This window comes from Martes martes (assembly GCF_963455335.1).
Source record: "Martes martes genome assembly, chromosome: 13".
Lineage (NCBI taxonomy): Eukaryota > Metazoa > Chordata > Mammalia > Carnivora > Mustelidae > Martes > Martes martes.
The window spans coordinates 24,410,339-24,437,633 of record NC_137901.1 but is presented as its reverse complement, the minus strand read 5'-3'; the positions used below and the strand labels follow the sequence as shown (position 1 = coordinate 24,437,633).

At 46.9% G+C, this 27,295-nt stretch overlaps 1 protein-coding gene across 1 annotated transcript in view; it reads right to left on the bottom strand.

Moving 5' to 3' along the window:
- Positions 1 to 5,107: 5,107 nt before the first annotated feature.
- MYO5B (myosin VB) overlaps positions 5,108 to 27,295 on the bottom strand; it is a gene marked incomplete at its 5' end in the record, with an annotated part of 248,587 nt that continues 226,399 nt past the window's right edge. The window contains 8 exons of the mRNA XM_080821604.1: positions 5,108 to 9,150; positions 16,221 to 16,301; positions 18,532 to 18,706; positions 19,274 to 19,559; positions 20,878 to 21,028; positions 22,791 to 22,880; positions 24,463 to 24,614; positions 26,706 to 26,849. Coding sequence (XP_080677730.1) covers positions 8,998 to 9,150; positions 16,221 to 16,301; positions 18,532 to 18,706; positions 19,274 to 19,559; positions 20,878 to 21,028; positions 22,791 to 22,880; positions 24,463 to 24,614; positions 26,706 to 26,849 — 1,232 coding nt within the window. The 3' untranslated portion in view covers positions 5,108 to 8,997. The remainder of the gene's footprint in view (positions 9,151 to 16,220; positions 16,302 to 18,531; positions 18,707 to 19,273; positions 19,560 to 20,877; positions 21,029 to 22,790; positions 22,881 to 24,462; positions 24,615 to 26,705; positions 26,850 to 27,295) is intronic.

The window sequence follows — 27,295 nt, the reverse complement described above, 5'->3', positions numbered from 1 at the left end:
GAGTCCCCGGTGTAGCCCGCACATGAGCTCGCAGTATTTTCCTTATATGATCGGGCCCCGTTGCTGGCGGCGCCGCTGGCCTGGAGCCTGAGAGGATTATGAAAACGCGTCGGGCGAAGTGTGGCTGGGGACCGGGGCGGGGAGATGAGGGAGAGTTAGGGAGGCCTCTGCCGCTGTGACTGTGAGCCCTGGTCGATGATGACGTGACCACTGCGCAATCTGAGTTCTAGGAACCAGGTGATGGAGTGTGTGCTGAGAACGGACTGAGACCGGGCGAGCAGCACAGCCGCGGCGCCGGGGCCCGGGGAGGGGGGTGCGGGCGGTGTGTGTGTTGGGGGCGGTTCCTGTGCCTGCGAAGCTGCGGGGGATTACCTCGAGGTTTTCTGTGAACCCTCAGGGCGTGCCTGCCCTAGACTCCCGCTTTCGGGCTCCTGTAGCCTTCTTGCAAGGTGTAAGTCCATCCTTTTCTTTATGAAAACATTTGAACATACAGAGAAGTGGAAACATTTCTGCAGAGAACACACACATCCACCACCTGTATTCTGCAGTTGTTAACGTTTTGGTGTATTTGTTATATCACATCTAACGTCAAACTACCTTATTTTCCTAATGCAGAACTTAGTACAGTAGTCTCTGCCCCCCACCCCCGAATGGGGGAAGGGAGAGAGACATGGTCCCAGACCCCTAGGGGATGCCTGAAACCAGATAGTGCCAAGCCCCGTGTTTTTTTCCTGTATGTACATATCAATGATAAAATTTATGATTTAGGGACAGTAAGAGATTAATAGCAATAATAAGACAGTAATATACCGTAATAAAAGTTATGTGGGGGGCGCCTGGGTTGCTCAGTCAGTTAAGCCTCTGACTCGATTTTGGCGCAGGTCATGATCTGGGAGTGGTAAGATGGGGCCCTGGTTCAGGCTCCCATCTAGGGGTGGAGCCTGCTTAAGATTCTCTTTCTCTCTCCCTCTCTGCACCTGCCCCCACTTTCTCTTTCTTTCAAAAAAAAAAAAAAGTTATGTGAATGTGGTCTTTATCTTTCCTTTTTTATTTTTCTTTTATTTTTTTTTTTTTGGAATTTATTTATTTGAGAAAAAGGGAGGGCACAAGCAGAGGGAGGGGCAGAGGGAGAGAGAGAAGCGGACTCCCCTCAGAGCAGGGAGCCCTAGGTGGGACTCCATCCTAGGACCCCTGGGGTCATGACCTGAGTGGAAGGCAGATGCTTAACCAACTGAGGCACCCAGAAGCCCCAATATTTCTTATACTGAACATTTTTATGAGGATGTGAGGTGATAAAATGCCTACCTGATGACGTGAAGTGAGGTGAATGCCTTGGTATTGTGACATAGCCTTAAGGCTACTATCGTCCTGACACCTCAGAAGAATCCTTGGCTTCCCAGACCCTGCTTAGCTGCAGGTGACCTTGGGTCACTGAAATGGAGGAAAGTGAAATGGCAGATGAAAGGGTTAAGTTATACATTTCACTCTGGGAACACTTGGCTTGGGTCCTATTAGATATCAATATTTATTTCTGGTTTTTCTTAACGCAGAATTTGCATGTGACCATACGTGAAAATCTTAAATTGGTTGAATTTCACAAGTGTATACACTCTTGTAACCCCTTCTATCATCGGCTATAAAACTGTATTAAAACATGTCCATCATCACAAAAAATCACTTTATTCCCCTCCCCACCTTCTACCTTCTCGTCACCCATTGTTCAAATTTTCTCACTATCTACTGCAATTTGACCCTCAAATTTATTCCTTTTCTCCTTTCTGTCACTTTAATTGGAATGAATGCAGGAAATGGATAGCTGATTTAATATATAGGTAAGCTCTGAGGGTTATTAACTTTTAAAAATATGTAAACTACTTTCCCACAACGAGTATGTATAGTCAATAGAATTCTGACTGAGATCAAAGCTTCTCACCTACCAGATGATTTTTTTCACCTGCATCTTCTAGATGATGAACCGGGAGTAATAATAAAAGCTACCATTTTTTGGATACTGTGTGCCCAGCATTGTGCCACGCCTTTACATATGGTATTTATAAATTTTACACCCAGGTGATATAATAATCCTATAAAATGGAATAATATACAATTCACATATATTGGACAAATCCTGAGTGAGGGACAGTCTACAACCCCATGAGATAGGTGGGATTTTTTTCCCCTCTCATTTTATAAATGATGAAGCTTAGGCTCAGAGAAACCAAAGACCTTGCCAAGGCCTCCAATCTAGAAATTGCTGAATTAGAATTTTGAACGTGTGATTCTCAAATGCCCAAGGCCTGTTGTCTTCAGGACTCAGGGGATATGGAAATACAGGAGTGGGGAATAGAGAAGCTGACAGGTATCATTAGCTAAGGTCTCTGTTACACAAAATGAAAGGAGGTGAATGTTAAGTGAATCTTCCTTGGAGGAAGAAATAAAAGTATTTGGGAAGAAATCCTGTTAAGGATGACTTTCTATAATTTCCAGTGTATGGTGGCTTAGGTTCTGAAGATTTATTTCCTTTTTTCTGCAGGGGAGGGGGTGGGGGGGTGGGGCGGATAAAGTGGTTTCAGGTAGGTGGAGAGGTGAGGCAATGTGTCAGCAGTAAATCTTCACCCTTCCCCAGCCAGAGTTCCTGCGGGAAACAATATGAGTAACTTGTTTTTAATCCTCTCAAGGATGATACAGAGCACGTACTATTCTAGGTGTAGGAATTAAGTTATTACATTACATATAACAGAAACCTTGGACTTGATTTGGGTTTGACAGTAACTCAGTTCTAATAATTTTTTTTGCCATCGTAGTTGCTGTGTTAAAGGCTTATTTTTCCTTTAGGGCTAATTATCAGTTGGGCTGCTTTTGGCTGCAAATAACAGAAGACTTAAAATGGCTTAAACAATAAGGTTTTTTATTGTTTCACATAACAAGAAGCCTCCAAGTATTACCATGTCATCAAGTACCCAGGCTTTTGGTTGCTACAGCTGTAGGCATCATGTCTGCATGAAACCATGTTCAAATGGGGGAAGGTGGGTATTTATTGATGTGGCTTGGAGTTGGTGGGGTGGTGGGGTTCAGAGCCCATGGCCAAGAAAGAATTCTTGAGATGTCTTTGGAGCGAAAAGGTGGTTTTATCAAAGCACGAGGACGGGACCCATGGGCAGAAAGAGCTGCACGGGGGTGTGAGAAGGGACTGTATATGAAGTTTTCTATCCTGTGGACGCAGGGTGATGTTAGGGAGATTGAGTCTATAGGTTTCTAGAGATTGCTTTTTTCTTATAAATCATTAAGACAGTTGCAAACTGTTGGAGACTCATATCCTGCTGACTGTGATCTCTATCATTTAACCATTTGTTTTCCCCTTTCCTTTATTGGAGGGCAGCCAGGAGTGCCTGGGGAATGTCACATATAGGGGTGTGGAGGGGTCGGGTTCTGTCTGGAAGTAGGGACCACTCTTTGGATGATATAATCCTATCTAGGAGGAGGCAGATCCAAGCTAGACTAGCTTGGCTGCTGGTGAGGCTGGGTTGGGATCAAGTGGTTTGCCCGTGGTCTTGTCTCTCTACTTAGACAAAACTATCAAGTGGTCTTCAGTCAAATGTTGTCTCATAGGCACAGAGCGGCCTTGCCTGATGTTGGTGTCTTGTGAGATTGGGCACCAGGGGAGGACACCCTGGCCTGGCTGGGAGGGCCAGTCCAGCTTCTCATACCACCAGGCCTCGCCCTAAGTGCCAGACCAGGTCCCTGAAGTTGGGCTTCTTTGCTCTCTCAACTCTAAGTCGTTAAGTGTGTCTTGTATGAAATTTGACTCTTCGTGGACAGTTTTCCTGTGGACGCCTTGATGGTAAGCCTAGACCTCTCTGGGTGTGAGGGGAAGGGTTTCCTGAAGAGTGACCTTATTCTTCCATCAGCCACCCAGAGAGGTGAGTCCATCCTTAGGTAGGAGGTTGGGTTTTATTATTTTTTTAAGGTTTTTGAGAGAGAGAGAGCGCCTATGTGTGCATGAGCAAGGGGGAGGGGCAGAGGGAGCAGCTGACTCCCTGCTGAGCAGGGAGCCCAATGTGGGGCTCCAGCCCAGGACCCCTGAGATTATCACCCAAGCCCAAGGCAGATACCCAGCTGCCTGAGCCACCCAGGCACTCCATGGAGGTTGGTAACTTTTAGAGGTAACTTTTTTTTTTTTTAGAGGCAACTTTTCTCCGACCAGTATTTCTGTATCATGAAGTGTTTCATGATGGTTCCTAGTGATGACTGTTTAAGGGCACCGTCCCTGGAGAAACCTTAACCTATACCTACTGGTGGGGCTGCTGACCTAGGTTTCAAAGGTTTCCAGGTGATTTTGTTGTGTGCTCTTGTAGGTAAGAAGCAGCCTACCTGTGTTTCTGTATATATGTTTAGTTTCTGGGCTCTATTCTGTTCCAGGGGACAATTGGTCTGTGCCATTTCTACACATCTCACATCTTAATTACTAAAGTTTTATATTAAGTCTTGGTACTTGTTGGGAAAGTTTTCCCTTAAGGAAGGTCTTCCTTATCGTTGGGTCTTGGCACTTCCCTATCAATTTTAGAATAAGTTTGTTGATTTCCCCACAAAAATACTGTTGAGATTTTTTTTGGTTCTTTGTGTAGATCAACGTGGAGACAACCGACCACAGTTTTGTGGTATTTAAGTCTTATCCGCAAACGTGATATAATTTCTCCAGGCTATCAATGTTTCACTTATGTTATAAACTCCATACAGATCTTGTAAATATTTTCCCACTATTTTTTTTACACATATGCAAAGTGATACATGTGACTGAGTCTGTCCCTAGGCTCTGTGTCCCGTGCCATTGGTCTACTCGTCTTTTCCTCTTCCAAACTACTGTGTTTGAATTCTGTGCCTCTGAGGCAATTGCTCAATAAGTCTTGTTATTTTACAGGGAAAGTTTCCCCCCACCCCCTACCTACAGGCAGAAGTTTGCCAACCCCTGGTTTAAGTGATCCTGATCCATGTTTGAATGTAGGCCCCTAGAATCAAGTTTCTCAAGCAGGCATTAAAAATAAGCTTTTCAGCCGATATACAGCTGCAGAGTTTTAAATTTCATTTAGATTTGGCACACCACTTTCTTCAAAAGTATTTATTTCCACAAATTTTTATCCACAGCTGAATATTATAGTAACTAATACAAGTATCTTTTTCTATAAACAAAGGTGTACTTTACAGATTTGTTCAAAATGAAAAAATATTTTTATCAGTAGTATTTCTTCTTACAATGTTAGATTTACTCCGGCATATGATGTGAACCCTCTTCGGAGAAGCAGTCTTTCATTTAAATAATAGTTGCTGGCAAAATGTTATATCCAAATCTGGGTTATTCTGATATAGTGTCATCTTAGAAAGTAGCTTAAAATCATTTGATTGATTGCTTTATTAGAATTAGAAATTTCTTTAGAAAACCAATATTTAGTATCAACCTAATAAGAGGAAAGAGCAGTCCTATATTTGTCATTGCCATTAACCTCTAATTTTTCTATACCCCCTAATTCTCTAATTATGGCACCAATGTGTGCAAAAAAATGAATTTTGGCTATTTGGCTCATGCAGCAAATTAATTTGAGAAACTGCCTAGGAATACTCTAGGAGGAAAAAGGACAGGGACCCGCCCCCATGCTGTCACACTGTAGTGACTGTCTAGTCCCCTAGGCAGGAGACAAGTACTTCAATTCAGGATACCCCTGCTGCCTAGAAAGAGGTCAAATGTATGACAACCGTTACCTATATTGTAGGCAAAAGAAATGAATTCTAATTTATTTCCTATAATCTCGATGCGGTAAGGCTCTAAGAGTGGTGAATTGATGGTAGCAGGGTTAAATTTTTCCTAAGTGTTCCAAGTTCCTAGGTTTCTCTTTTGTCTTGTTTTTACAAAAGCCTGAAAATTTTGAGTATAGGAAAATCAAGGGAAGGAGCTCCTACGGACATGCCCTATGGAAAGCAGAGAAACAACCTACATAAACTTTAGGTCTCATCTCCTGTTCAGATGCCACAGAGCAAACTGCAGCTGTGAAGACCCAGGGAGAACGCATAGAGGGAGTACGCTTCCCAGCTCCAGCAACAGTGACTAATCGGCATTACTACCAGCAGACAGAAGTCCCCCGTGATACTGAAAACAGACTGTTTATAAATATTTGATTCTTAAATAATCATTAAAATGCTCTTAATGTTTCAAGAGACAAAGGAAAACTCCACCATGATGTTGAACATTAAAATTCTTCCCTCTGCAACTCTTGTTTCCGAGAAATAATTGACAAGTCAGTTATCTTAGTAACTGCCCAAGGCACGTGGTGAGAGGGTGTGTCGACTAAATTTTAAATAAAAAGGAGAGACAGGTATCCAGTGCCGACTGAGGTCAGACCTTGGTGTTGAATTGAGTTACACGAAGTCACTGATTTCATGAAGTTGGAAAATGTTTAGCTTTAAAAAAGCAATGAATAAAAATGCTAATAAGTGATTAAAGTTTCTCTAAAGGTGCTTCTTTTCGGTCTCCAAGTGTTAAGTTAAACAGGGCTGACCCAAACATTAATCAGTCGCTGTTATTTCTCTGTTGTTAGTACTCTATTAAGTACAGCTCCAGTGAAATGCCCCTCTCTCCTGGAAAAGGACTATTCATACCCCCCTCCCCCGCCACATTTATTCTAATTGCCAAGCTTTTATTTAATGAGTCCTTGGCACCTTTGATTAACTGTCAGCCGTAGTGACCCATGGAGATGGAGAGAGTGAGGGTATAAGACAGAATGTAAGGACAGCAAGCCGTTGCATTTATAGAATCACTGCTTTTCAAACTCCTCACCACTCTAAACAAGACCATTTGGGGTTATCTTGAAGATGAAGGTCAGTCCTTACATGAAAGCTCAGTTTTAAACTAAAGTGCAACAACAAGCAAATTATACTTAATAAACGACTTTAAAAAGAGGTAACCACAGATCCACAGACTGGCCTTCCCAAGGAAGTCACTGTGTGGGCTGAGGGGGGTGCATTATGGGTTTCAGAGGACATAGCTGTACCCAGCGCAGGGGGGACAGGCACAGCTCTGCGGATACCGGAGAGCGGCCTGCCATGGTTTCCGTGGATGTGTCATGCTGGGGTTGTAGATTTGGACAGGATGCTCCAGAGTCTGCCTGGGCGCTGGGCCTTGTGCCCCAGCAGGCCCAAGAACGGCGGAGCAAGTGGAGCCAAATGGACACGGGACCATTCGGGGCTTGGGGTGTGTGGTGTTTCCAGGAGCTTTTGGAGTTGACTGGCTGATGGACAGGTGGTGCTTGCGTGTGTGTGTAAGCGTGTGCATGTAGGGGGATGTTCTACCTGCCATTCATGGGGAAATCTTATCTTCTTGATGTCATATAGAGGCTCTTCTTGCAAATACCATCTGTTCTGGTCATGGGAGCAACATATCGTTATCTATTAGAAATACAGAAAAAAATCACCAAAAAGTGGGTGTAGAGAATATGCAGGGTTTTCTAATTGAATGCCTACTGTTGAAGAGGCAAGGAAAAAATCTATAAAAGCAGCAAACATAAAATTGGCTGTCATATTTCACTGAAAACTTTTAATCCTTTTTTCAAAGCAGAGGTATTTGCCGTGTTTATGTGGTAAATTTAAAAATTGTTGAAAACGGGTGCCTGGGTGGCTCACTTGGCTAAGCATCGGCCTTTGGCTCAGGTCATGATCCCAAGGTCCTGGGATGGAGCCCCACATCGGGCTCCCTCCTCCACAGGAGTCTGCTTCTCCCTCTCCATTTGCTGTTCCCCCTGCTTGTGCTCTCTAATAAATGAATAAAATCTTTAAAAAATAAATAAAAAATAAAAAATGTTCAAAATAACCTGAAAAGGGAGTGTTGACCTAAGCTACTCTCACTCTTTAAAAAGAACATACACCTATACACACATAAAACCCAAAAAGACTTTTGGATGATAATAATCCCTGAACTGAATATTTAGAAAAGTTTTTCAAATAATCGGATTCTCAAGTTCATTTTCCTTCACTGTTTCTGGTTACCTGGAATTATAGTGCATTATATGATGTTCTTATTGGAAGTTTTATGGCATTAAGGGATTACAGCTTTCATACTGACTTGGTTTTTTTATCTGTAAATAAAACCAAAGTCGGTATTCTTTTCTAATATTTAGATTACGTAGATTTTTGTGAAAGTTTCGTGGACTCAGGAAGCACACGGACTAGCACTGGAAACAAAGACTGTCTTTCCATGTTGTTCACACTTTAAGTTTGGGACTGGAGCATTTTAAGCAGGACTCTTCCATAAACCCAAGACTATGCAAAAAGGGTTTAAGCATATGAGGGACAGAGTCTTCTAATTTTGCTTTAGAAACTTGTCCTCAGAATGTTTGGAGGTTAGTTATACCACTGTCTCTGCACCACCAGGCTTTCAGAATACTTCCGAAAAACTTCTCAGAAGGCCCAAGCCCTGTATTTTTGTTCTCCGAACATCTCCCCACAAACTCATTTGCACCGGTGGTTTGTAGACCTCGGGAGATGGCCCCACTGTGCAACAGCTTCTTGTTATTAGTACCATTATTTGTTCAAAGTCCTTTGAAGGCAACTTACGTGGCATATTTTTCATATTATTTTACTCTGGGCATCCTCCAGTTATATGCAAAGATCAAAACTGGGCAGTTTCCATTTTAAAGACTGACACCTTTTATATGGGCCATGGGGAATGCTGGGTGGTGGGAGAGGATTTTAACGTGTATTCTTTTACACTGAAATCATATACTTAAAAAAAAAATCTTCCATACTTCAAGTGTTTTTATTCTGAGCAGTACGTACAAAAAAATAATGCCAAATGTGTCTTATTCCGTATCGTTCAGCACTCTGTACGGGCTCTCAGTCTTTTACAGATTTAACAGACCCCTCACTTCACCATACATAAGAGGCTTCCTTCTTGCCCTCACTGGAAATGGAGCCACGGGCGGGGCGGGGAGGGGGGGGTGCTGCTGCGCCTCGTCAGACCTCGCTGAGGAACTCCAGGTTCAGATAGGCCGGGATGTGGATTGAGTCCATGGTCAGTGAGGATGGGTTGAATGGAAACAAGACGGGAAACATGTGCTTGGAGTCTAACAGCAGCTGCTGAGGGTCATTCCGCTCTTGTAGCTGTGCCTGTAGGGGAGACGACAACCACGTGAAAGGCCACCCCCAAAAGAGCTGGTTTAGAGGAACTCACAAAAGTGAAGTAGCATGTATCATGGAAATATTTGTTAAGACAATTAGGACGGGCTTTGGGAGAACGTGGCCTCCCTGTCCCTGTGGTATTCGGCAGGGAGAAGAGCACTGGTTTCAGCCTGTTGGAAACCAGATGACCTTAAGCTCTCCCCAAATTCTGGCAGTCTTTAAAATAAATTTTCCAGCTAAAGGAGGATAGAAAAATACGTTTCAGGTGCAAATCGTGTGGAGAGGTACTGTAGTGAAGGGGTTAAGACCACAGGCTCTGGAGGCAGACAGCCTGAGCTCTGATCTGGTGGGCAAATTCCTGAACCTATGTATGCCTTAGTTTCCTCATCCGTAAACCAGAATGGGGAGAGTGACATCACACAAAATGGCAGAGTGAAAGCACTGGGCCTCAGTCCCTCCATTGAAGCAGCCACTGAGCTGGAAAAAGCAATTGCTCTCAAATATCTTGGAACTCTGATTAGACACTTAGGACCAGCAGGAGTTGAAGAAGGGGGAGGTTGCTTATCTCTGCTAAGGGAGCAATCTATGTGAACTGGCCACTAACCCAAGTCTCCAGTCCCTGTGCAGCTGAGGGACAGAGGCCCACACTCTGGGAGAAGCTGGCTGGTGCAGCAGGCCAGGCAGTGGGACCTCGTCCTCCAAAATCTGAGTTCCTTGGTCTCATGTTCCCTGATGGATGGGCACAGATGCCTGCCTTGATTTCACCTTCTCTTGGGATACAGTGGCTTCCTCCAATGGCGTCAATTGGAAGATTCAAAGGGACACAACCCCTCCTTCCCCCCCACCTAATTTGGACCCAAACATTTTAGGAAAAGTATAATAACTCAAATGAAACTTTTCAGTTCACTAAAGGGGTTCAACAGCAGACTTGAGCAGGCAGAAGAAATGATCAGTGAACTTGAAGATAAGGCAAGTTTGAGGAACAGATAAATAAAATGGATAAAAGTAAACAGAACCTGAGGGACCTGTGGGACACCATAAAGCATGCCAACATATACTTCATAGTAGTCCCAGAAGAGGAAAAGAGAAAAGGGGGATGCCTGGGTGGCTCAGTTGGTTAGGTGGCTGCCTTCGGCTCGGGTCATGATCCCAGCGTCCTGGGATCGAGTCCCGCATCGGGCTCCTTGCTCAGCGGGGAGCCTGCTTCTCCCTCTGCCTCTGCCTGCCACTCTGTCTGCCTGTGCTCACTCTCTCTGACAAATAAATAAATAAAATCTTAAAAAAAAAAAAAAGAAAAGAAAAGGGCAGCAAAATATTGAAGACATAATGGCTGAAAACATCCAAAATCTAGTGAAAGACGTACACCTATTCCCCCTCCCCAAGACTCTCAACTCCAAGCAGGAAAAAAAAAAAAAAAATCCAAATGGGATAAAAACCATTCACACTGAGACACATTACAGTCAGATTATCAAAGTCCAACACCAAAGAGGGACTCTTGAAAACAGCAAGAGAGAAAGGACTCCTCACTTACAAGGTATCCTCAAGATTACAAACAGATTTCTCATCAGAAACCACAGAGGCCAGAAGGCATGGGGTAACCTATTTAAAGTCCTAAAAGAAACTCTTTTTTTTTTTTTTAAAGATTTTATTTATTTTTTTGACAGACAGATCACAAGTAGGCAGAGAGGCAGGCAGAGAGAGAAGGGAGGAAGCAGGCTCCCTGCTGAGCAGAGAGTCCGATGCGGGGCTCGATCCCAGGATGCTGGGATCATGACCTGAGCCCAAGGCAGCGGCTTCAACCCACTGAGCCACCCAGACGCCCCCTAAAAGAAACTCTTAACCAAAAACTCTATAACCAGCAAAACTATCCTTCAGGAATAAAGGAGAAATTAAGTCACTTCCACATCAACAAAAGAAAGTCCTGCAGGGGTGCCTGAGTGGCTCAGTTGTTAAGTGTCTGCCTTCAGCTTGAGTCATGATCTCTGGATCCTGGGATTGAGTCCTGCATAGGGCTCCTTGCCCAGTGGGAAGCCTGCCTCTCCCTCTCCCTCTGGCCCTGCTTATGTTCCCTCTCTCGCTGTGTCTCTGTCAAATAAAATAAAAATAAAATCATAAAAAAAAAAGTCCTGCAGGCTGACACAGAAGGACACTAGACAGTAACTAGGCTGTAGGAAGAAATAAAGGACATAGCCAGCATTGTACTTCTGCTTGTGGCTCCTTCTTACATAATTTACGCAGATGCAGAAAACTATTAAGCATTTCTGTTAGTGGGAACATCACATACAGCAGATGTGGCAGTAACAACATAGTGGCAGAGAGAGGGATAGAGGTATGTATGTAGCAGCAGAACATGTGTACTATTGACCTAAGTCAGGATTATTTAAATGAGGTGGTTCCAAGTTCAAGATGTTAGTTGTGATCAGCAGGGTGATAAAAAAGTACACAAAAAAGGAAAGTAGGAAATCACAATGGTACACTACAAAAACTAAACACACACAAAGACAGTAATGAGTAACACAAAACATAGAAGGCATACAGAAAACAAGTGGTTCCCTAGCAGAGGTGATGAATGATAAAGAGTTAACTAGGGTAAAGCAGAGAATGGTCTCTGGCACTAGGTGAGTCCCGTGTTGGCGGCTAACGCTCCTTGTTCCTTCTGTTGGTTCACATCCCATCAACCTCTGAACCAGGAACCCAGGTGGAGACGTCCTTACATGAAGGCCATGGAGACTAGTTAGCTACGAGTGCTGCCCAGAGAGAAATCAATACATCCTGATCTTGTAAAAATACAGGCCACCGCCTACTAGCTTAAGCTATCAAAAATTTTTTCCTCCTTAGGAAAACTCACCACTAGGCAGTGGTAACATTTGGTATGTTGTAACTTTCTAGAAGTTGCATCATTATCCTGTTTTAGCCAAGACCAACAAGAGATCTTATATGAACTCATTAAGTCTTTGCATGTCACAGGTGACTATTACTCATAATAGCTCTGTGTTTCTCTGTGTTTCAAGTGGGGCTGAGGTTAGTAAATAACACAGGAGCATTTGAAAAGTGCTGGGAAACAGATTTTTAGAACAAAATCTGTGTGAGCATAGGACTGTGAGTCGATTCTATAGTGGCTGTGGAATGCATAAAGGTGAACCTGGATAATGAATGGAAAACTCTTTAAATTTCCAGTTGTCAATTAAAAAACCTCCATGTGTTTGGTATCACATGAAAGGCAGGCCAAAATTAAATATATATATATATATATATACACACACACACACACACACACACACACACACACACACATATATTTATTTAGAGGGAAGGAGGGAGGGAGGGAATTGTGTATGTGGGGAGGGGTGGTGGGGGAGAGACTCTCAAGTGGACTCAGTGCTGAGCACGGAGCCCTATGTGGGGCTCGATCTCACAACCCTGAGACCATGACTAGAGCTGAAATCAAGAATCAGAAGCTCGGGGCGCCTGGGTGGCTCAGTGGGCTAAGGCCTCTGCCTTCAGCTCGGGTCATGATCCCGGGGTCCTGGGATCAAGCCCCGCATCGGGCTTTCTGCCCAGGGGGGAGCCTGCTTCCCATCTCTCTCTCTCTCTGCCTACCTCTCTGCCTACTTGTGATTTCTGTCTGTCAAATACATAAATAAAAATCTTAAAAAAAAAAAAAAAGAATCAGATGCTCAACCCACTGAGCCACCCACATGCCCTGGGGCAAAATTTTGAAGTAATTTTAACAGTTTGAAAAAGTAGCTTGAAATAATGGGAACAGTTTAGCAGAAGAAAGGACATTTATTTATTTTATTTGACAGACAGAGATCACAAGTAGGCAGAGAGGCAGACAGAGAGAGAGGGGGAAGCAGGCTCCCCGCTGAGCAGAGAGCCGGATGCGGGGCTCAATCCCAGGACCCTGGGATCATGACCTGAGCCGAAGGTAGAGGCTTTAACCCACTGAGCCACCCAGGTGCCCCAAAAAAAGGACATTTAGAGACACATAAGCAACCACTGTTACTAATTTAAGATACCAAATGGTGGCTCTGTTGAGAATCTAACAGAATGGTCTCTCTAGGACCACTGAAGTCCAAAAATGAACTCAGCTTGGCTGCATTTATTATTACAAACCTGGTCACACAGCCTATAAAGGTGTACATAAAATGTGAAAGGGCAAAAGGCTCTTAAAAATTGTTTTATAGCACTTAAATGTCCTTTTATTTCTCAACCTCAGATAGATCAGCAGGCTCTACTCTTTAAAGGGTTTGAAGAAATTGTAAGGGATTGAGAGGAGGGTATAAAAATGGAGAAAAGTTAATACCTATATTATTTATAATTCAGCAGCAAAAGGTGTGCATACTTATTTAAAATTAACAAGGTAGTCATCTCATAGGCATTATCCTGTGAATCCTTCCGTGAGTTTGAGAATCCCCTCAAATTTACGTTTTTAAAGGTCAGCTCTGTTCTGCCCATATCACCCAAGCAAATGGTTTGCTTTAAGGAGCAAATAGTATTTATCCCACATAAGATGTGTGCAAGTATAGGAAGTCGGCACAAATCATTCCACCCTTTCCTCCGTGTAGCCTCTGTCTAGGGAGAAACAGAACATAAAACTACAGCTGGCAAAAAAAAAAAAAAAAAAACAACCAAAAACAAAACCCCAAAAAACAAAACAAAACAAACAAAAAAACCAGAACAAAAAAAACACCAACCAGAATTTTTTGATAGCGTCACCCGCCACTGAGAATGGCGGCTAAAGTGACTCAGAACCTGATTCCGGCTCTGCAGAGACGATCTGATCAACCTCTGCTACCTTTTTCCCCTCTGCCCTTAATTCAACACCACAGTCTGATGTGGCAAAAATTCTTTGACCTTTGGCTTGACTTTCGACTCTTCTTCTAAACAGTGCCACTGTCAACCCAGCAGCGGTTCCAATTCTCCCTCTGATGTGTGTGCTAGTATTTAAAACCAAATAAGACTTTCTGAACTTGTACTTTGATTCGTGTAAATTATCAGTGCTCCACAAAAGTCCATGGGGATTCAGAGAGCCCAGTGGCTTCTCTTTTGTCATCGAAAGGCTTCCTCTACTTTCAGTAGCGGACTGTGGCTGTGTCCGGACTGGATCTTTTCAATCAGCACCCCACCTTCTCGAGATATCCGTGGTGCTCACTCTCCGCCTGCTTTCCCTGTGCTCCGCATGTCACCGCGGTGCCTTTAGAACAGCCTTCCACCTGACCTGGCATCCTTCCTTTGACCTTCAGCCTCTGGTTTCACCTTAGACACAGGCTGAAATGTTCATTTGTCCTTAGACACGGCTGACTTTCTCAATCTCTGGATCTCTACATGGCCATGGTGTAAGGCGCTCTGAAGAGAAATCCCAAGACTACACCAGAGGGAAGAGTGTCTCCTACCCCACCTGTTCTCCAGGTTTTTGAGTGTCTTTTTGATAAAGCCTCATTTCAATTCCCCTTTTCCTGCCTCCTCTGCTCACTTTTTTTTGATCCTGGTTTCGTATGCTGGGATCACAGTGCATTGGCTGGCTAAGGAGGCTTAGGCATTGAGAAAGTGTTGTATCTCCTTAAGGTGTTCCCCACGGTGGGTAATGGGAGAAACGGTCATCGTCCTTCTGAGTCATCTGGATGTGATTCAGTTAGGCAGGTGCTGTCAGCTACAGTCACACTTAACAATTCAGGCGTTCTACTATTGCTACACCATTTGGGGCATGGAAAATTTCCTCACATGTGTTGTTACGCCATTACAGTTAACTCCTGCAAGGCGTCCCAATTAATAGGGGACATTTGCGATCCATTAAACATAACCAAAATATCCACTGATCTATTTGAAAAAATTAGTAATTGGGGATCTTATCTAATCTATCATAATTTGGAGCCTAACTTGTTTCATGTTTCTCCTTTTACATGATGATGTATGTACCATTTGCTGGCTACCGTGACCCCCGGGAGCCATACTGCAAGGCCCTGGACCGACTCCTGGATTGATTCTAACCGCCTCACAGCCCACCGCACCATTTCAGCAGGAAGCAGCCAGAGCGGCCACGGCTCTGGTCCCTGACAGCCGTCCTTGCTATTCCAGGGGAAGGGAGGAGGGAGGATCAGGTGGGGCTAGGCTGGGAGAGATAGAAAGGGGCTATGTGATCAGGCTCACAGAAATCCCAAAAAAGGGGAGTTGTGGGGAAACCAGAGAGAAGAGGACAAACCGGACCACCCTACCCTACGCGTATGAGGTGGGTAGTGTCTCTACGATAATCACCTGTGACCAACAAAGAATAACCAGGTCCTAAAAAGGAAGTAAGCCCTGGAAGGTGTTATCAATAGAGATGTTAAAAGGATTTAAGTTCTCTGGTTAGCTCTCTAGAAAAGACAAACCCTAAGGCCCTCAGTGGCAACCTTGTTAGGACCCCTCTCACTCTTGAGAGCTTTTTCTCTATCTTCACTTAATAAACTTCTATTACTTTAGTTAAAAAAAAAAATTTTTTTTTTCCCTTAGGCATTCAGCCAAATCACCTAAGGCTCAGCTTTAGGAAGCTCATCTTAAAAAAAAAAAAAAAAAAACCCACAATCTCAAGACAGATTTAAATAATCACTTCCCTAATACATTTCCTTTTCTTTCAAGCATATACCTAAGGGCAAATGTTATGAGTCTTAGAGGCAAGGCTGAGAGTCAAATTGTTTTCTTAAAATAGTATTTCTTAGTTTAGTTCATGGGTAGGGTTGATATTCTGCTGACTTTGTTAATTCCTCTTGGCACTCTAATTCAGTGATGTGCTAGTGGCAAATACGACATCTAAAATCCAAGCAGAGATTATGAAAGTTCAGTCTTTTGTGTATACACTAAGTTATTTATGGGTGATACAGTTAGTATTTACCCCAATGGAAAGCCTTAGGATGTAAGGTCTTTTGGCTTAGAATATAACCAGCGATTTATTAATACAGAGAAGCAAAGTTAAACTCTAAACTTTGATTTCCTTTATTAGTTTTAGGTGAGAGCTTTATAAAATTAATCCTAGTTTCGGACCAGGACTTTATAAAATTGATTAATGTTTTAAAACTCACCTGGATTGTTCGTATAAAGGCCACGGTTACCCGTTCTTCAAATTCATTCAGGGGAGTATAAAGGTTTAAAATTTTGACAATCTGTTGGAGTAAAAACAAAAGCTTAGCACAGACCTAAAGGAACATATGACAACTTTTGGATTTCAAAAAATATAGGACACTCTCACAAGAGTATACTCTTCTTTACACAGGACCCATACCTTGGAGCTGGAGTGAAATTGAGGAGAGGAGCCCACAATTTGTAAACTACAGACCAGAGGCTTCGTCTACTAGACCTGAGCCCTCTGACTCCTGTCTCCATCACGCCTCCCCACCCCCACTCCTGGCTTAAAAGATAATGGTTCTAGGAAACCTGCCTGGAACCCTCAGCCTCTTACCTACTAGTCATTTAAAATTTCTTAAAGACTACTGGAGATCTTACCTTAGATAATGAAAGTGTTGTCTACCTCCTCCTACCCTCTCCCTACCTCCCTACCTCCTCCTACCCTCCAAATCACTTAATAAAAGGAACAATTTTTCCTAATTGAACAGAGAGGATGATCTGTCTGCCTGCCGACTGTTGGGTAGAAGTAGCCCGCCCAAATGCAAAGCGAGGCCAGCTGAACTCTAGAAGTAAACTTCGGAAAGCAAAATATATTTAAAAGGGGGATAAAGTTGGCAAACTTGCAGTACGTCTATAGAAAGCAGCAGTTCTCTGAAGAGTTTGTCATTTCATTTTATAGTGGTTAGTGGGGAGGTAAGGAAAGGTATATTTACAACACCGAGTTTGGATTTTGTTCTTTAGGTGCTCGACAGGGAGAAGAAGGTGCATGATCTAACTTAGAAAGTCAGACTTTGGGGCGCCTGGGTGGCTCAGTGATTAAGTGTCTGCTTTCGGCTCAGGTCATGGTCCTGGGATCAGGATCAGCCTGCATCAGGCTCCCTGCTCATCGGGGAACCTGCTTCTTCCTCTCCCTCTGCCCCTCCCCTTGCTTGTGCTTTCTGTTAAATAAATAAAAAAAAACTTAAAAAAAAAAAAAAAAGAAGAAAGCAAGCCTGATTTGCTTGTGCTGGTCTCATTTTGTGAGGCCACTTTGTGCTGGCCCATTTCTAAATAGGCATACTCATGGTGGAGGGCAAGCCATCCCAGGTGTGGACAGGATTTATCTTCTGACAGTCTGGTCACATCAGTGCAACCAAGTCCTAGTAGGAATACAGTTTGCTGGGGGAGGGCAGGGAGGAGAGGCATATTCTAATGCCTCTAGGTTCTTAATGACTGTTGAAAACAATGTCAATGGATTCTCTTTCTTTTTTTTAAAGATTTTATTTATTTGACAGAGAGAGATCACAAGTAGGCAGAGAGGCAGGCAGGCAGAGAGGGGGCAGTAGGCTTCCTGCTGGCTCATCCCAGGATCCTGAGATAATGACCTGAGTGGAAGGCAGAGGCTTAACCCCCTGAGCCACCCAGGCGCCACAATGTCAATGGATTCTAAGTGAAAACATGGCCACAATGGAAGTATATAGTTGTAAAGAAAATGATTTATTTAATGCCAAAGGCATGATGCTTGCCCATTTCTGAACAAAATTTTAAAACTTCTAGTTAGAAACATTGTAGAATTCATTGTGTTTAAAAAATGTTTCTACCTTAAAAACCAGCCAACCTGGGGTGCCTGGGTGGCTCAGTCAGTTAAGTGCCTGCCTTCGGCTCAGGTCATCATCCCAGGGTCTTGGGATCAAGCCCCGTTTCAGGCTCTCTGCTGAGCAGGGAGCTTGCTTCCTCCTCCCTCTCTGCCTACTTATGATCTCTATCTGTTAAATAAATAAGTAAAATCTTAAAAAAAACAAAACAAAACAAAACAAAACCAACCAGGTGTGCCTGGGTGGCTTAGTCGGTTAAACGTCTGACTCTTGGTTTCGGCTCAGGTCACGACCTCAGGGTCATGAGATCAAGTCCCATGTGGGGCTCTGCATGGAGCCTGTTTCAGATTCTCTCTCCCTCTCTGCCTCTGCCCTTTCCCCTCCCCCTAACCACTCCTGTGCGTGTGCACTCTCTCTAAAAACAAAAACAAAAATACATTTTTACCCAAGCTTAATGTTTTGTGTGTTTACTACCTTATCTTTCTATGTGAGCAAGGGGGCCCAGAATGTCACCGGGGGAGCGGTGGCATCTTGTCCCAGAGACCAAGGCGGTCTTTGGTTCCCCCAGGAACATTCCGTCTGCGCCAGCTTCTATTGTGTCACTGGGGGCTAGGAAGGCTATGCTTGTACCCCCCACACAGAGAAGCCTTCCCCTTGGACGGGAAGGCAGGCCGGCTGGCTGCCGGGGCCGTACCTGCTGCGTGCTGAGAGAGGTGCACAGGGAGCAGATGGCCTCCGCATCCTCTGGGGTTTTCTTCTTTAGCTGCAGGAGCTGGGCTGCTTGGATCAGGGGTTCCATGGTCTGGACAGCTCCGCTCTGGTGAAGGTTCCTTCCCCGAAGCCACTCTTCAAGTTGGCTTATGTTGTACCTTAGATACAGGTCAAAGGGAGCCGAGTTAGGCCAGACTCCTAAGGCCCGGCGGCGAGCACACCTGGTGTGCCTGTGGTGCCACCCGGCCGCAAACAGTGGGATCGTTCTCCTCACCTTCCCGAGCTCACACGGAGCAAATCTTGAAGAGCACTTTGCTGAATGAATACAGCAACGAATGGGTGTTTAAAATCAAGCAAAGCTGAGGGCCGTGAAGTGTCTGTGTATTCCATCTACTGAACTGAAGCGATTGGTACTTCACCTTCACAAACATACTTCTACATTGGCCTTCGCGAGTCTCTAAACTCACCGAGGTTTCCCCCTGACCTACCCACACTGTCTTTACAGTCTTTAGAGTACGTCAATGTCGTTAAAGCTCTGAACTCATTTGTTTCCCAGGTTACTGTCTTGGTGTGGAATTCCACCAACAAATGAGCACCAACTGTGACAAGGACCAGCAGCCAGGTCTGGATGTCACTATCAGAGACAAAGGCCCCGGGCTCCGACTCCAGCCTGTGGGGGAGGGCCCCTCCGGCCACGAGGCTCTGGCAGGGCGCCCTGCTCCTACCTGAGCTGCATGCCGGTGCTCCACGAGCAGACGTCCTTCCGCAGCAGCAGGTTGTTGAGGGTCACGGCGTTGATCATGTAGAACAGCTGCTTGAACACCTGCAGGATGATCTCAGGGTCCAGGCCCTGGTCTCGCATGACCGTGTGGAAGGAAGTCATCTGGCGGATGACAGCTTCCAGGCAGTAGGAGTTGTCCCCGTCCACCATGCTGGAGGAGCGCTTCCGGTAGCCCGTTGGCTTCACACCAGAGAGACCCTGAATGCTCTCATTTTCCAACATGGCGGAGACTGAAAGAAAAGCATGGTTGGAGAAGCTGGCGTGTTCCCCACGGAAGACCTGTTCTTGGACCACTAAGATCATTCAGCGCCTTGGGCTTTGGCGATGGCACCATCCACCGGCATACAATGTTGACGTGCTCAGAAACTCACAGCATTGAGCATTGGATTGCTAATGGGTTGGAGTCTATATGGAATGAGGTTTGCCTATAGAAATCTTGGACCAAATTTGCGCTTAAATTCGTTACTGATGGGACAAAGATAATGGGCATGTACCAACTCAGTTCTATACTGGTTTCTGCGCTAAGTCCAAAGTTTGAGAATTGAGCAGCTTGGGTATAGTACTGGCCCAGCCCTTGACTTGGCCTTGGACCCTGAGATCATCCTACTCATTTTCAAAAAGCTCTTTTCCATGAGCCACTGACCATATAAATCTCAGGTTAGCTGGTCTTATTATACTTTCTACCCAGTGTTTGAGTATATGCCTGGGGCTTTATGCTCAGTATTTCTTTCCATCTCCCAACAACCCATTTCCTGGTGACGAAACTGAGGCACACAGAAGTTAAATTACTTGCCCACGGTCACGCCGCTAGGAGTTGGCAGGGCCAGGATTTGAACCCAGGTGTGTCCAACTCCAGAATTGTTGCTATTAGCCATCATGTGATTCAGAATCACGAAGCACCCCCAGTGTTCTCTACGCCCTGTGCCTCATAAGAAGGTTCTCAGGAATAACAATGTGGAATGAATCTTATGCTAGATAAGGTTCTGGATGTCATGGGGTGCTCTAACTTGGAATCCACATAGAACCTATCTGTGTTGTAAGAACCCAGGGGAAAGCTTTACAACACAGGCACAAGGGACAATTTCCTCCCCAGCCTTCTTGGAGCATCCTGAGAGATATGTGGATGTGTCATTCCTGACTCAAAAAACAACAGGGCTCTCATGTTTCAATTCTGATTTATTAAGTGCCCAAGTCTACTGCTTTGGACAGAGTGTTCCGTATTTACTGTATGCATACTTGCCACTGTGTTTCTTCATGTGCACCTGCTTAACGCTTTTTTTTTTCATGAATTAAGTACACATATGGGCATGAGGACTATATTTTTTACTCTATATGCATTGATAACCTTTTGGATTTATACTTAGTACCTATGGAAGACTTCAGAGCTCTTCCTGAGCACACAGCACACACCTCCTTGCTGCCTTCAGTGGGAAGGTTCTAGTTTTCTGGAACACACACCTAAGGTACGGGCTTCCCTGACAGCAGGCGGTGTTCACCATCGTTTCTGACCCTACAATGAGTGCTGGAGATCTGCTGCTGCCAGCTTACCTATCATAGGCTGCAACACACCCTCGGCGATTTTAATGAGCTGCTGGTAGATCTGAATGGAAAGGTCACTCAGCACCTGGCGGTATTCGGTGAGGTCGAAGTTCTTAAGACAGTGCTCATTCTGCTTGGGCGTATTCTGAGTCATGAAGCCCTGCAGAGAGAAAGGGCGTTTGAAGGAGGCTCGGCGGTCTGCCGGGCTCAGCAGGACTGCCGGGTCTCTGTCTTGTCCATGACACCCTATCTGTGGGGTTCCACCAGCCTCTGTTAACATGACGGTCCACAAGAGCCTGTCAGTTCCTTGAGGCCTCAGTGGGGGGACCCTTGAATCTGAAGGCAGAGCAAAACCTCAGCATGATAGAGAAGTCGGAGCTGTTTGATTTAAAAGGCCTGAATCAGTCCACATCGTGAGGTGCTGATTTCCCTGCAGCAGCAGATCCAGCTTGGTAGCAGGTCCAGGGAAAGAGGCATCCCACCTGTCTGAGTCTCTGTCCATCTCTCCTAAGAGGCCAGGATACCTTACAGTGTGAAATGCACAGCCACGGAAGGAGTACAGCCAGGTCAGATTATGCTTTTATAATGGGAAATTTTACATGGATTCTATTGTTGGGTATCAGCATTAATAGACAAACGGAAATGATCTCACAGCTACAGCACCTTGTCCCCTTAGCTTTCTACACGAACAAGAGGAAATAACGTTGTTGAGAGAGTTGCTAGTATCGAGAGGATTCGGGGGACCAACGGCCCTTTGTATTCGGGCCGAGGTACACCAAGGGCAGCCAGAAAGATCGAGTCTTCCAAAGAGTGACCATCCCCAGCAAAGTCTCTCAAACCAGGTCCTATTACGAAGCATTTTTAAATAAAAACTAAAAAGCGGGAGAAAGAAGGAATCACTGTGACAGCTAAGATACATTATTTTTCTCCGTCTTTATTTACACTACACCGATCTGGCTATACTGTGCTTCGGGTCTTATGCCTCCCACCCCTAATAGGTTATTCTGAATAAAAACGAAAAAGGAAGGGCAGAAAGGAAAAGTGGAGGCACCTCCCCAGGGGCCTGGGAGTGGTGTCTGGGGTGAGGTGGAATTTTTACTGGAGAAGCCAGAGCAAGGACATGGCCTGGGTCACCGAGCTACAGGGCTAAATGCAGAGCGTGGGCACAGTTCTTTCAGGGACCAGTGTTGGGAATGGTGGGTTCCAGACGAAGCTGGGCTCTCAAGGGCCAGAGCAAGATAGGAAATAATGCAGTCAGTTGGGCTGCAGGTCAAGGAATCAAATTTGGTTAGAAGTAAGAAGCTGGGCCTCCAGGTCAAGGTGTACAAATGTGGTCTCATCACATTATGCCCCTTCTCGGCATCTGCCTTAAAATGGACAGACTACCCATTGGCTTAAAAGACAGTCTCACGCCTCAGACAACTGACCGGGCTTTCTTCCGGCGTTCACGCAAACGGGGCTCTTCCACGCATGCTTCCGAAATTTAAGGTCACAAGGCTCTCCCTGGCGAGTCCCAGGGGTTCTCCGATAAAGGATGGGTCACGTAAACTCATTTCCCCACCAATTCTACTTATTTGATTCCAGGTGCTTTCTGGGACTGCTGGGACCCTCGAGGCCACCTAGAGGACAAGTGTGCTGTGGCCTGCCTATCCCTGCGTCTAGCTACCGGGTAGAGGAAGGTGTGCCCAGAGCCCAGAAGGTCCCAGAGGGCGCTCGACAGACCTGACATGCTCTCCTCAGGGTAGAACCACATTTGGACAGAGCAGGGCTGCCCTCCACGACACCCCGGTCTCTGAGCTGACATTGGCTCTGAAGCAGGACACACATTGCTCTGCCCAAGGAAGCGAGAGTCTGGTGGGGGATCTGGGGTCCTTTAATGGTTTTTGAGTGCCCTTCAGGCATTGGGTTATCTCAGCACACACCTCATCCCCGCTGTACTGCTTTAAGCAGTGAAGGAGGCGGCAGGTGTTGGATAACCAGAATGATGTCATCTCGAAGTCCTCGTTGTGCTTCTGTGGAAAGAAAAAAAGACATTCCTCGTTAGTAGTGGCTCCCATCTGGTTAAACACTCACCCGCTACCTGTCTTTCCAGGTTTCCAGAATTACTCAGCATATACTCCATCACAAAGAGGAGACCCACTGTCAAGGGGCTGCATTACCATTCCTCCACTGCTGGGAGGGGCACAGAGCACCCCCCACCCCGTTCCCTGAGCAGTGGTGCACCCCTGTGCAGCCCTGGGCTGTATGCTGAGCCCTGGGCAGCTGGCCCCGGCAGGCTCCAAACCATCAGCGATCCAACCCAGGAGACGGGAGGAGCACGCCAGTGAACTATTCTGGCATTCCATTTACTGAGAGAGCAGATGTCCAATGGGTTCAACCCTCTGGAAAATGACTATAAACCGTAACTTGGTGAAAAAGGCTGTTGTGCAGCCCACAGCGCTGAGACACAGCTTCTGCCCTAAGGCCGATGACTGCGCAGAGCTCGTTTTGTCTGGTAACACCGTCCCTGTTTAAACGTCAGAGATGGGAGCTTCGATGGCAATAAAACAAGAGGGTCGGACAGAGAGTGACGGGTAGGGCTGGGCATGCCAGCGGAGCCTGGTGATTAGGGAAGGTTTTTCTGAGCCAGTGACCTCTCAAGTAAGCCCTCGACTTGCCCAGACCGGCACAAGCCCCCGGATGGGCTCGAGTGAGGGGTCGAGGCAGGAGACTCAGACCCGAGAGTTGCCAGCATGTCTGTTTAGAGCCAGGAGCAGATAAAATTGGGCAGGAGGTGCGGTAACTGAGACACAGCTGGCACAAAGCCAGAAGCTACAGGCTGGTGTGACACACTCCCAGAAGGGAAGGGGGGCAAGTGACAGCGGTCTAGACTCCGTGGTTCTGAGGATGGCTTACACCGCAGAGTGGCAGAGCGTGTGAGAACGGAGGGCGGTCTCTGAGAGCAATGCCGCTTGGGGCGTGGGCCTGTGCCGAGGCACAAATCTCTCTCATGGAGGGCTGATCTCCCTCAAAAAGCTTACCTCTCCCCATAGCTTCTATGTGGCCCAGGCTCCCCGCTCCCTGCGGGCCAGCCTCCTTCTGCAGAGGCTGTCACTACACTGGTAAGGGGCCTCGTGCCTTTAGGTGGAATTCCTCCAATGAGGGCCCCGTAAAGAGCCCTGTCCCGGCCCGGGGCCTCCTCACTTCAGAACCTGATAAATGTCTATACCCTTCCTTGGGCCACTGCCCTGCCTGGACAGTAGGCACCCAGCTCCTCGGAAAGGTCTGGGAGGAGGTCTCTATTCAGGTTGTGTTCCTGAATGTCACTGCAGGTCAGCCCGCCCTCGAGTGGAGCATGGCACCCTCCTGGCACCACAGGTCAAGGCTTTTGAAAGCACCAGGGTTCCCTGGAGGCGGCCGGACAGCAACACTTGGGTTTCTGGGCGTCCCACCGTTTCTGAGCCTGAGCATCCTGGCTCCGTGGGCGAGCTGCGTGGTTATCATCCGCCTTCAGAGCTGGAGACATGAGGAAAGCCCAGACAGGGCTGAGCTTTGGGGAGCTGTGGGCATCCCTCTGTCCGCTGCCGACTGCCACCTCTGGCGCGGGGCACCTACCTTCAGGACTTTCTTAATGCCGTTGATGGTGGAGGTCAGCAAGGAGTGCACCTTGAGGTCATCGTTGACGTAATCGGCGTGCCTAATGCACATGTAGAGGATGTAGGCAGGAAGGCAGGGCACGGTGCCCGCCAGTGTCTGCGGCTTCAGCTCTGACAGCAACAAACACCAAGAGTTAGACTCTAGCAGATGCCTGGGGCTCTGAGAAGCCTGCTCTGAAATATTTTCTTTCCTCTTTTTTTTTTTTTTTTTAAAGATTTTATTTATTTATTTGAGGGAGAGAATGAGCAAGAGGGCACACAAACTGGGGGAGAAGCAGAGGGAGAGAAAGACCCAGACTCCTTGCTGAGCAGGGAGCCTGATGTGGGGCTCGATCCCAGGACCTTGAGATCATGACCTGAGATGAAGGCAGACGCTTAGCTGACTGAGCCACCTAGGCAGCCCTGAAATACAAGTATTTTCAATATTTTCCTGGAGCTCCTCTAAGAGTAACCTTTCATGGGGCCGGGCGGCTGGAGGAGGAGTAGGGGAGAAGCGGTCAGGGATACTCAGACACCTTCTGACCCTGAGCACTAGTTTCAGAAACTAGCTCCAAACTCACAAAAGCACATTCCTCATTGTTTGGACCAGAACAATAAGGCAGTCTCCTAATGCCTGGTCCTTAGAACACGAAGGAGAAGAGCCCACAGGTAGCTCTCTGCCCGGTTTCCACACACAGGGCCCAGGGCCGGGGCCAGCCACAGGGAGGAGCCGGCTCCCGAGCCAGGGAGAGAGCTCGAGGCACTTCCTGCTGTGGACACACCGGACTCTTCCCCAGCGGACTGCGAGAGCAGGTTCCGGGAGAAGCTGGCAGACCGCAAATTCCCAAAGCCAGAGCCCATGTGCCGGGGCCCGGAAGGCCACAGGGACCTTTAGCCCACTTAACCGTCAGTTTGGAAACTATGTACTTGGCAGCAGCTGCCTAGACCTCCTCAGAGCCAGGAATAGATCAAGTAGGCTGCTGAGTGGCTACGGCCACTCCCCCACCCCCCGAGGGCCACAGTGTGACACCTGTCTCCCCAGCCTCTCCACTGACAGGTGGCCTGACCTGCGTACAGCTTGTCCTGCCTCGGACTGTCCTATCGTGACCTGAGTCCCGTGTCCCATAGACTCGCTTGGTCTGCCCAGCTAGGTGTTAGCGTCTGGGGCAGGACCCATGGCTTGACACCTCTCTATCCTCCACAGCAACCAGCCTGTGCCGGGGACCTAGGAGGAGGTCAGATGGAGTCTTGGCATTTGTTTGGATGATGAGAGGGAAGGGGACTGGGTGTGACATGCAGGCAGCTTAGGGGGAGATGGCCTCGTCTGGGGCTGCCTGAGCCAGGACAGTGGGGAGGAGCCACAGTCCGCTGGCATAAGCGGTCCCATTAGTTTCGGACTCTATTATTGGGAACTTTAACTTTCAGTCCCTGCATGCTGGGCAGCTCTTAGAAAAAGAGCCAAAGCACTCAGTTGCTGGAAATACCCAATGCAAAGAATGGAGGGAAAGTCTGCCCTAGGCTAGAGTCATCCCAGCTTCCGCAGCACTTGGCCCCTCCCGAGCTGCTCAGCAGGCTGCGACTTTGGCAAACTCACATTTCTCTAAAACAACCTTGACCTCCTAGTTGACCTTCCAACGCCCCTGCAAAAAGCAACCACTTCATATTCATCACACTGAGAAGAGTCTGGGACTTCAGCATAGCACTTTCTCCGGTCATATTTCCCATCTATTGTATTTCCCACCTAAGGAACACCTAAGGCTCCAAGTAAAGGAGCTCGTGGCTCAGGGTCCAGAGGACCGTCTACCCAAGATTCTTCCTTTTGTTCACCCAGGACTCTCTCCTCCAAGCCTCCTCCCCCTACTCTGCAGGCAGCTGCTGGACTGAGCTGGGCTGGGCAGAAAGGCAGGCCTGGGGAAGCCAGGTGGAGCAGGCCCAGAGGGAGGGAGCTGGGCCACGTGGCAAACCAGGCCATGGCTCGGGGTGGCAAGGAGAGCTGCACCCAAGAGCCTGGCACGTGGTCCCCATAGCATCACAGCGTGAGCATGGCCTGGGGGGGACGGTTTGGGAGCTGATTAGAGAAGCAGCCGTGTGAAGGGAGGGGGACAGAGGGCCAAGGATGGGTGAGAGGTGGTGGGGTGCAGAGTGGGGGGTGGGTTATGCTGGGTTGGCCATGGAGTTGGGGAAGGAGCTGTGTGGGGGTGGGATGCCATAGAGTGTCCCGACCTGTCACCAGGTTCCGAATGAGAAGGGCCTCATCTTCCTTGTGGTACTCCAGCATGCCCTGGAAGTCCTTCTCCTTCCGTTGGACGGTGACCTGCCTGTTGAGCTCATGTCGCTTCCGCTCACTCTGGGCCAGCGCCTGGGCGGCTGGGCAGGAAAGAGACAGGGAGCATGAAGAGAGAGCTCCAGGCTGCAGGCCCAAGAGGTGGGGATGCCTCAGGTCAGTGGTGCTTCGCTGTGGGGATCCAGCGTTCAGGTTCTCTGAGCTCCCACACCCCTCATGTGGTCTGTCCTTGCAGCCCAGACCACACTCCAAGGAGCTTAGCACCAGGCACTGGGGGCCCCGCAGGATAAGAATTCAAGAGAACAAATGACAGTTCTTCAAGACTGAGTGAGAGAGAGAAGTCTGAGAGACCAGGAGAAGGAGAACTCAAAGAGAGCAGAGAGATTCAGGGATGGAGAGGGGCTGAGTAGAACACGTAGCCTCTCCTCCCAAAGCCTCCTCTGAAGCAGCAGGTGGACATAACCAGGTGAGTAAGCAAATGACACCCGTGCTGGGTGCTGTGCCCAGAGGCACTTGGTGTTAGGATGAG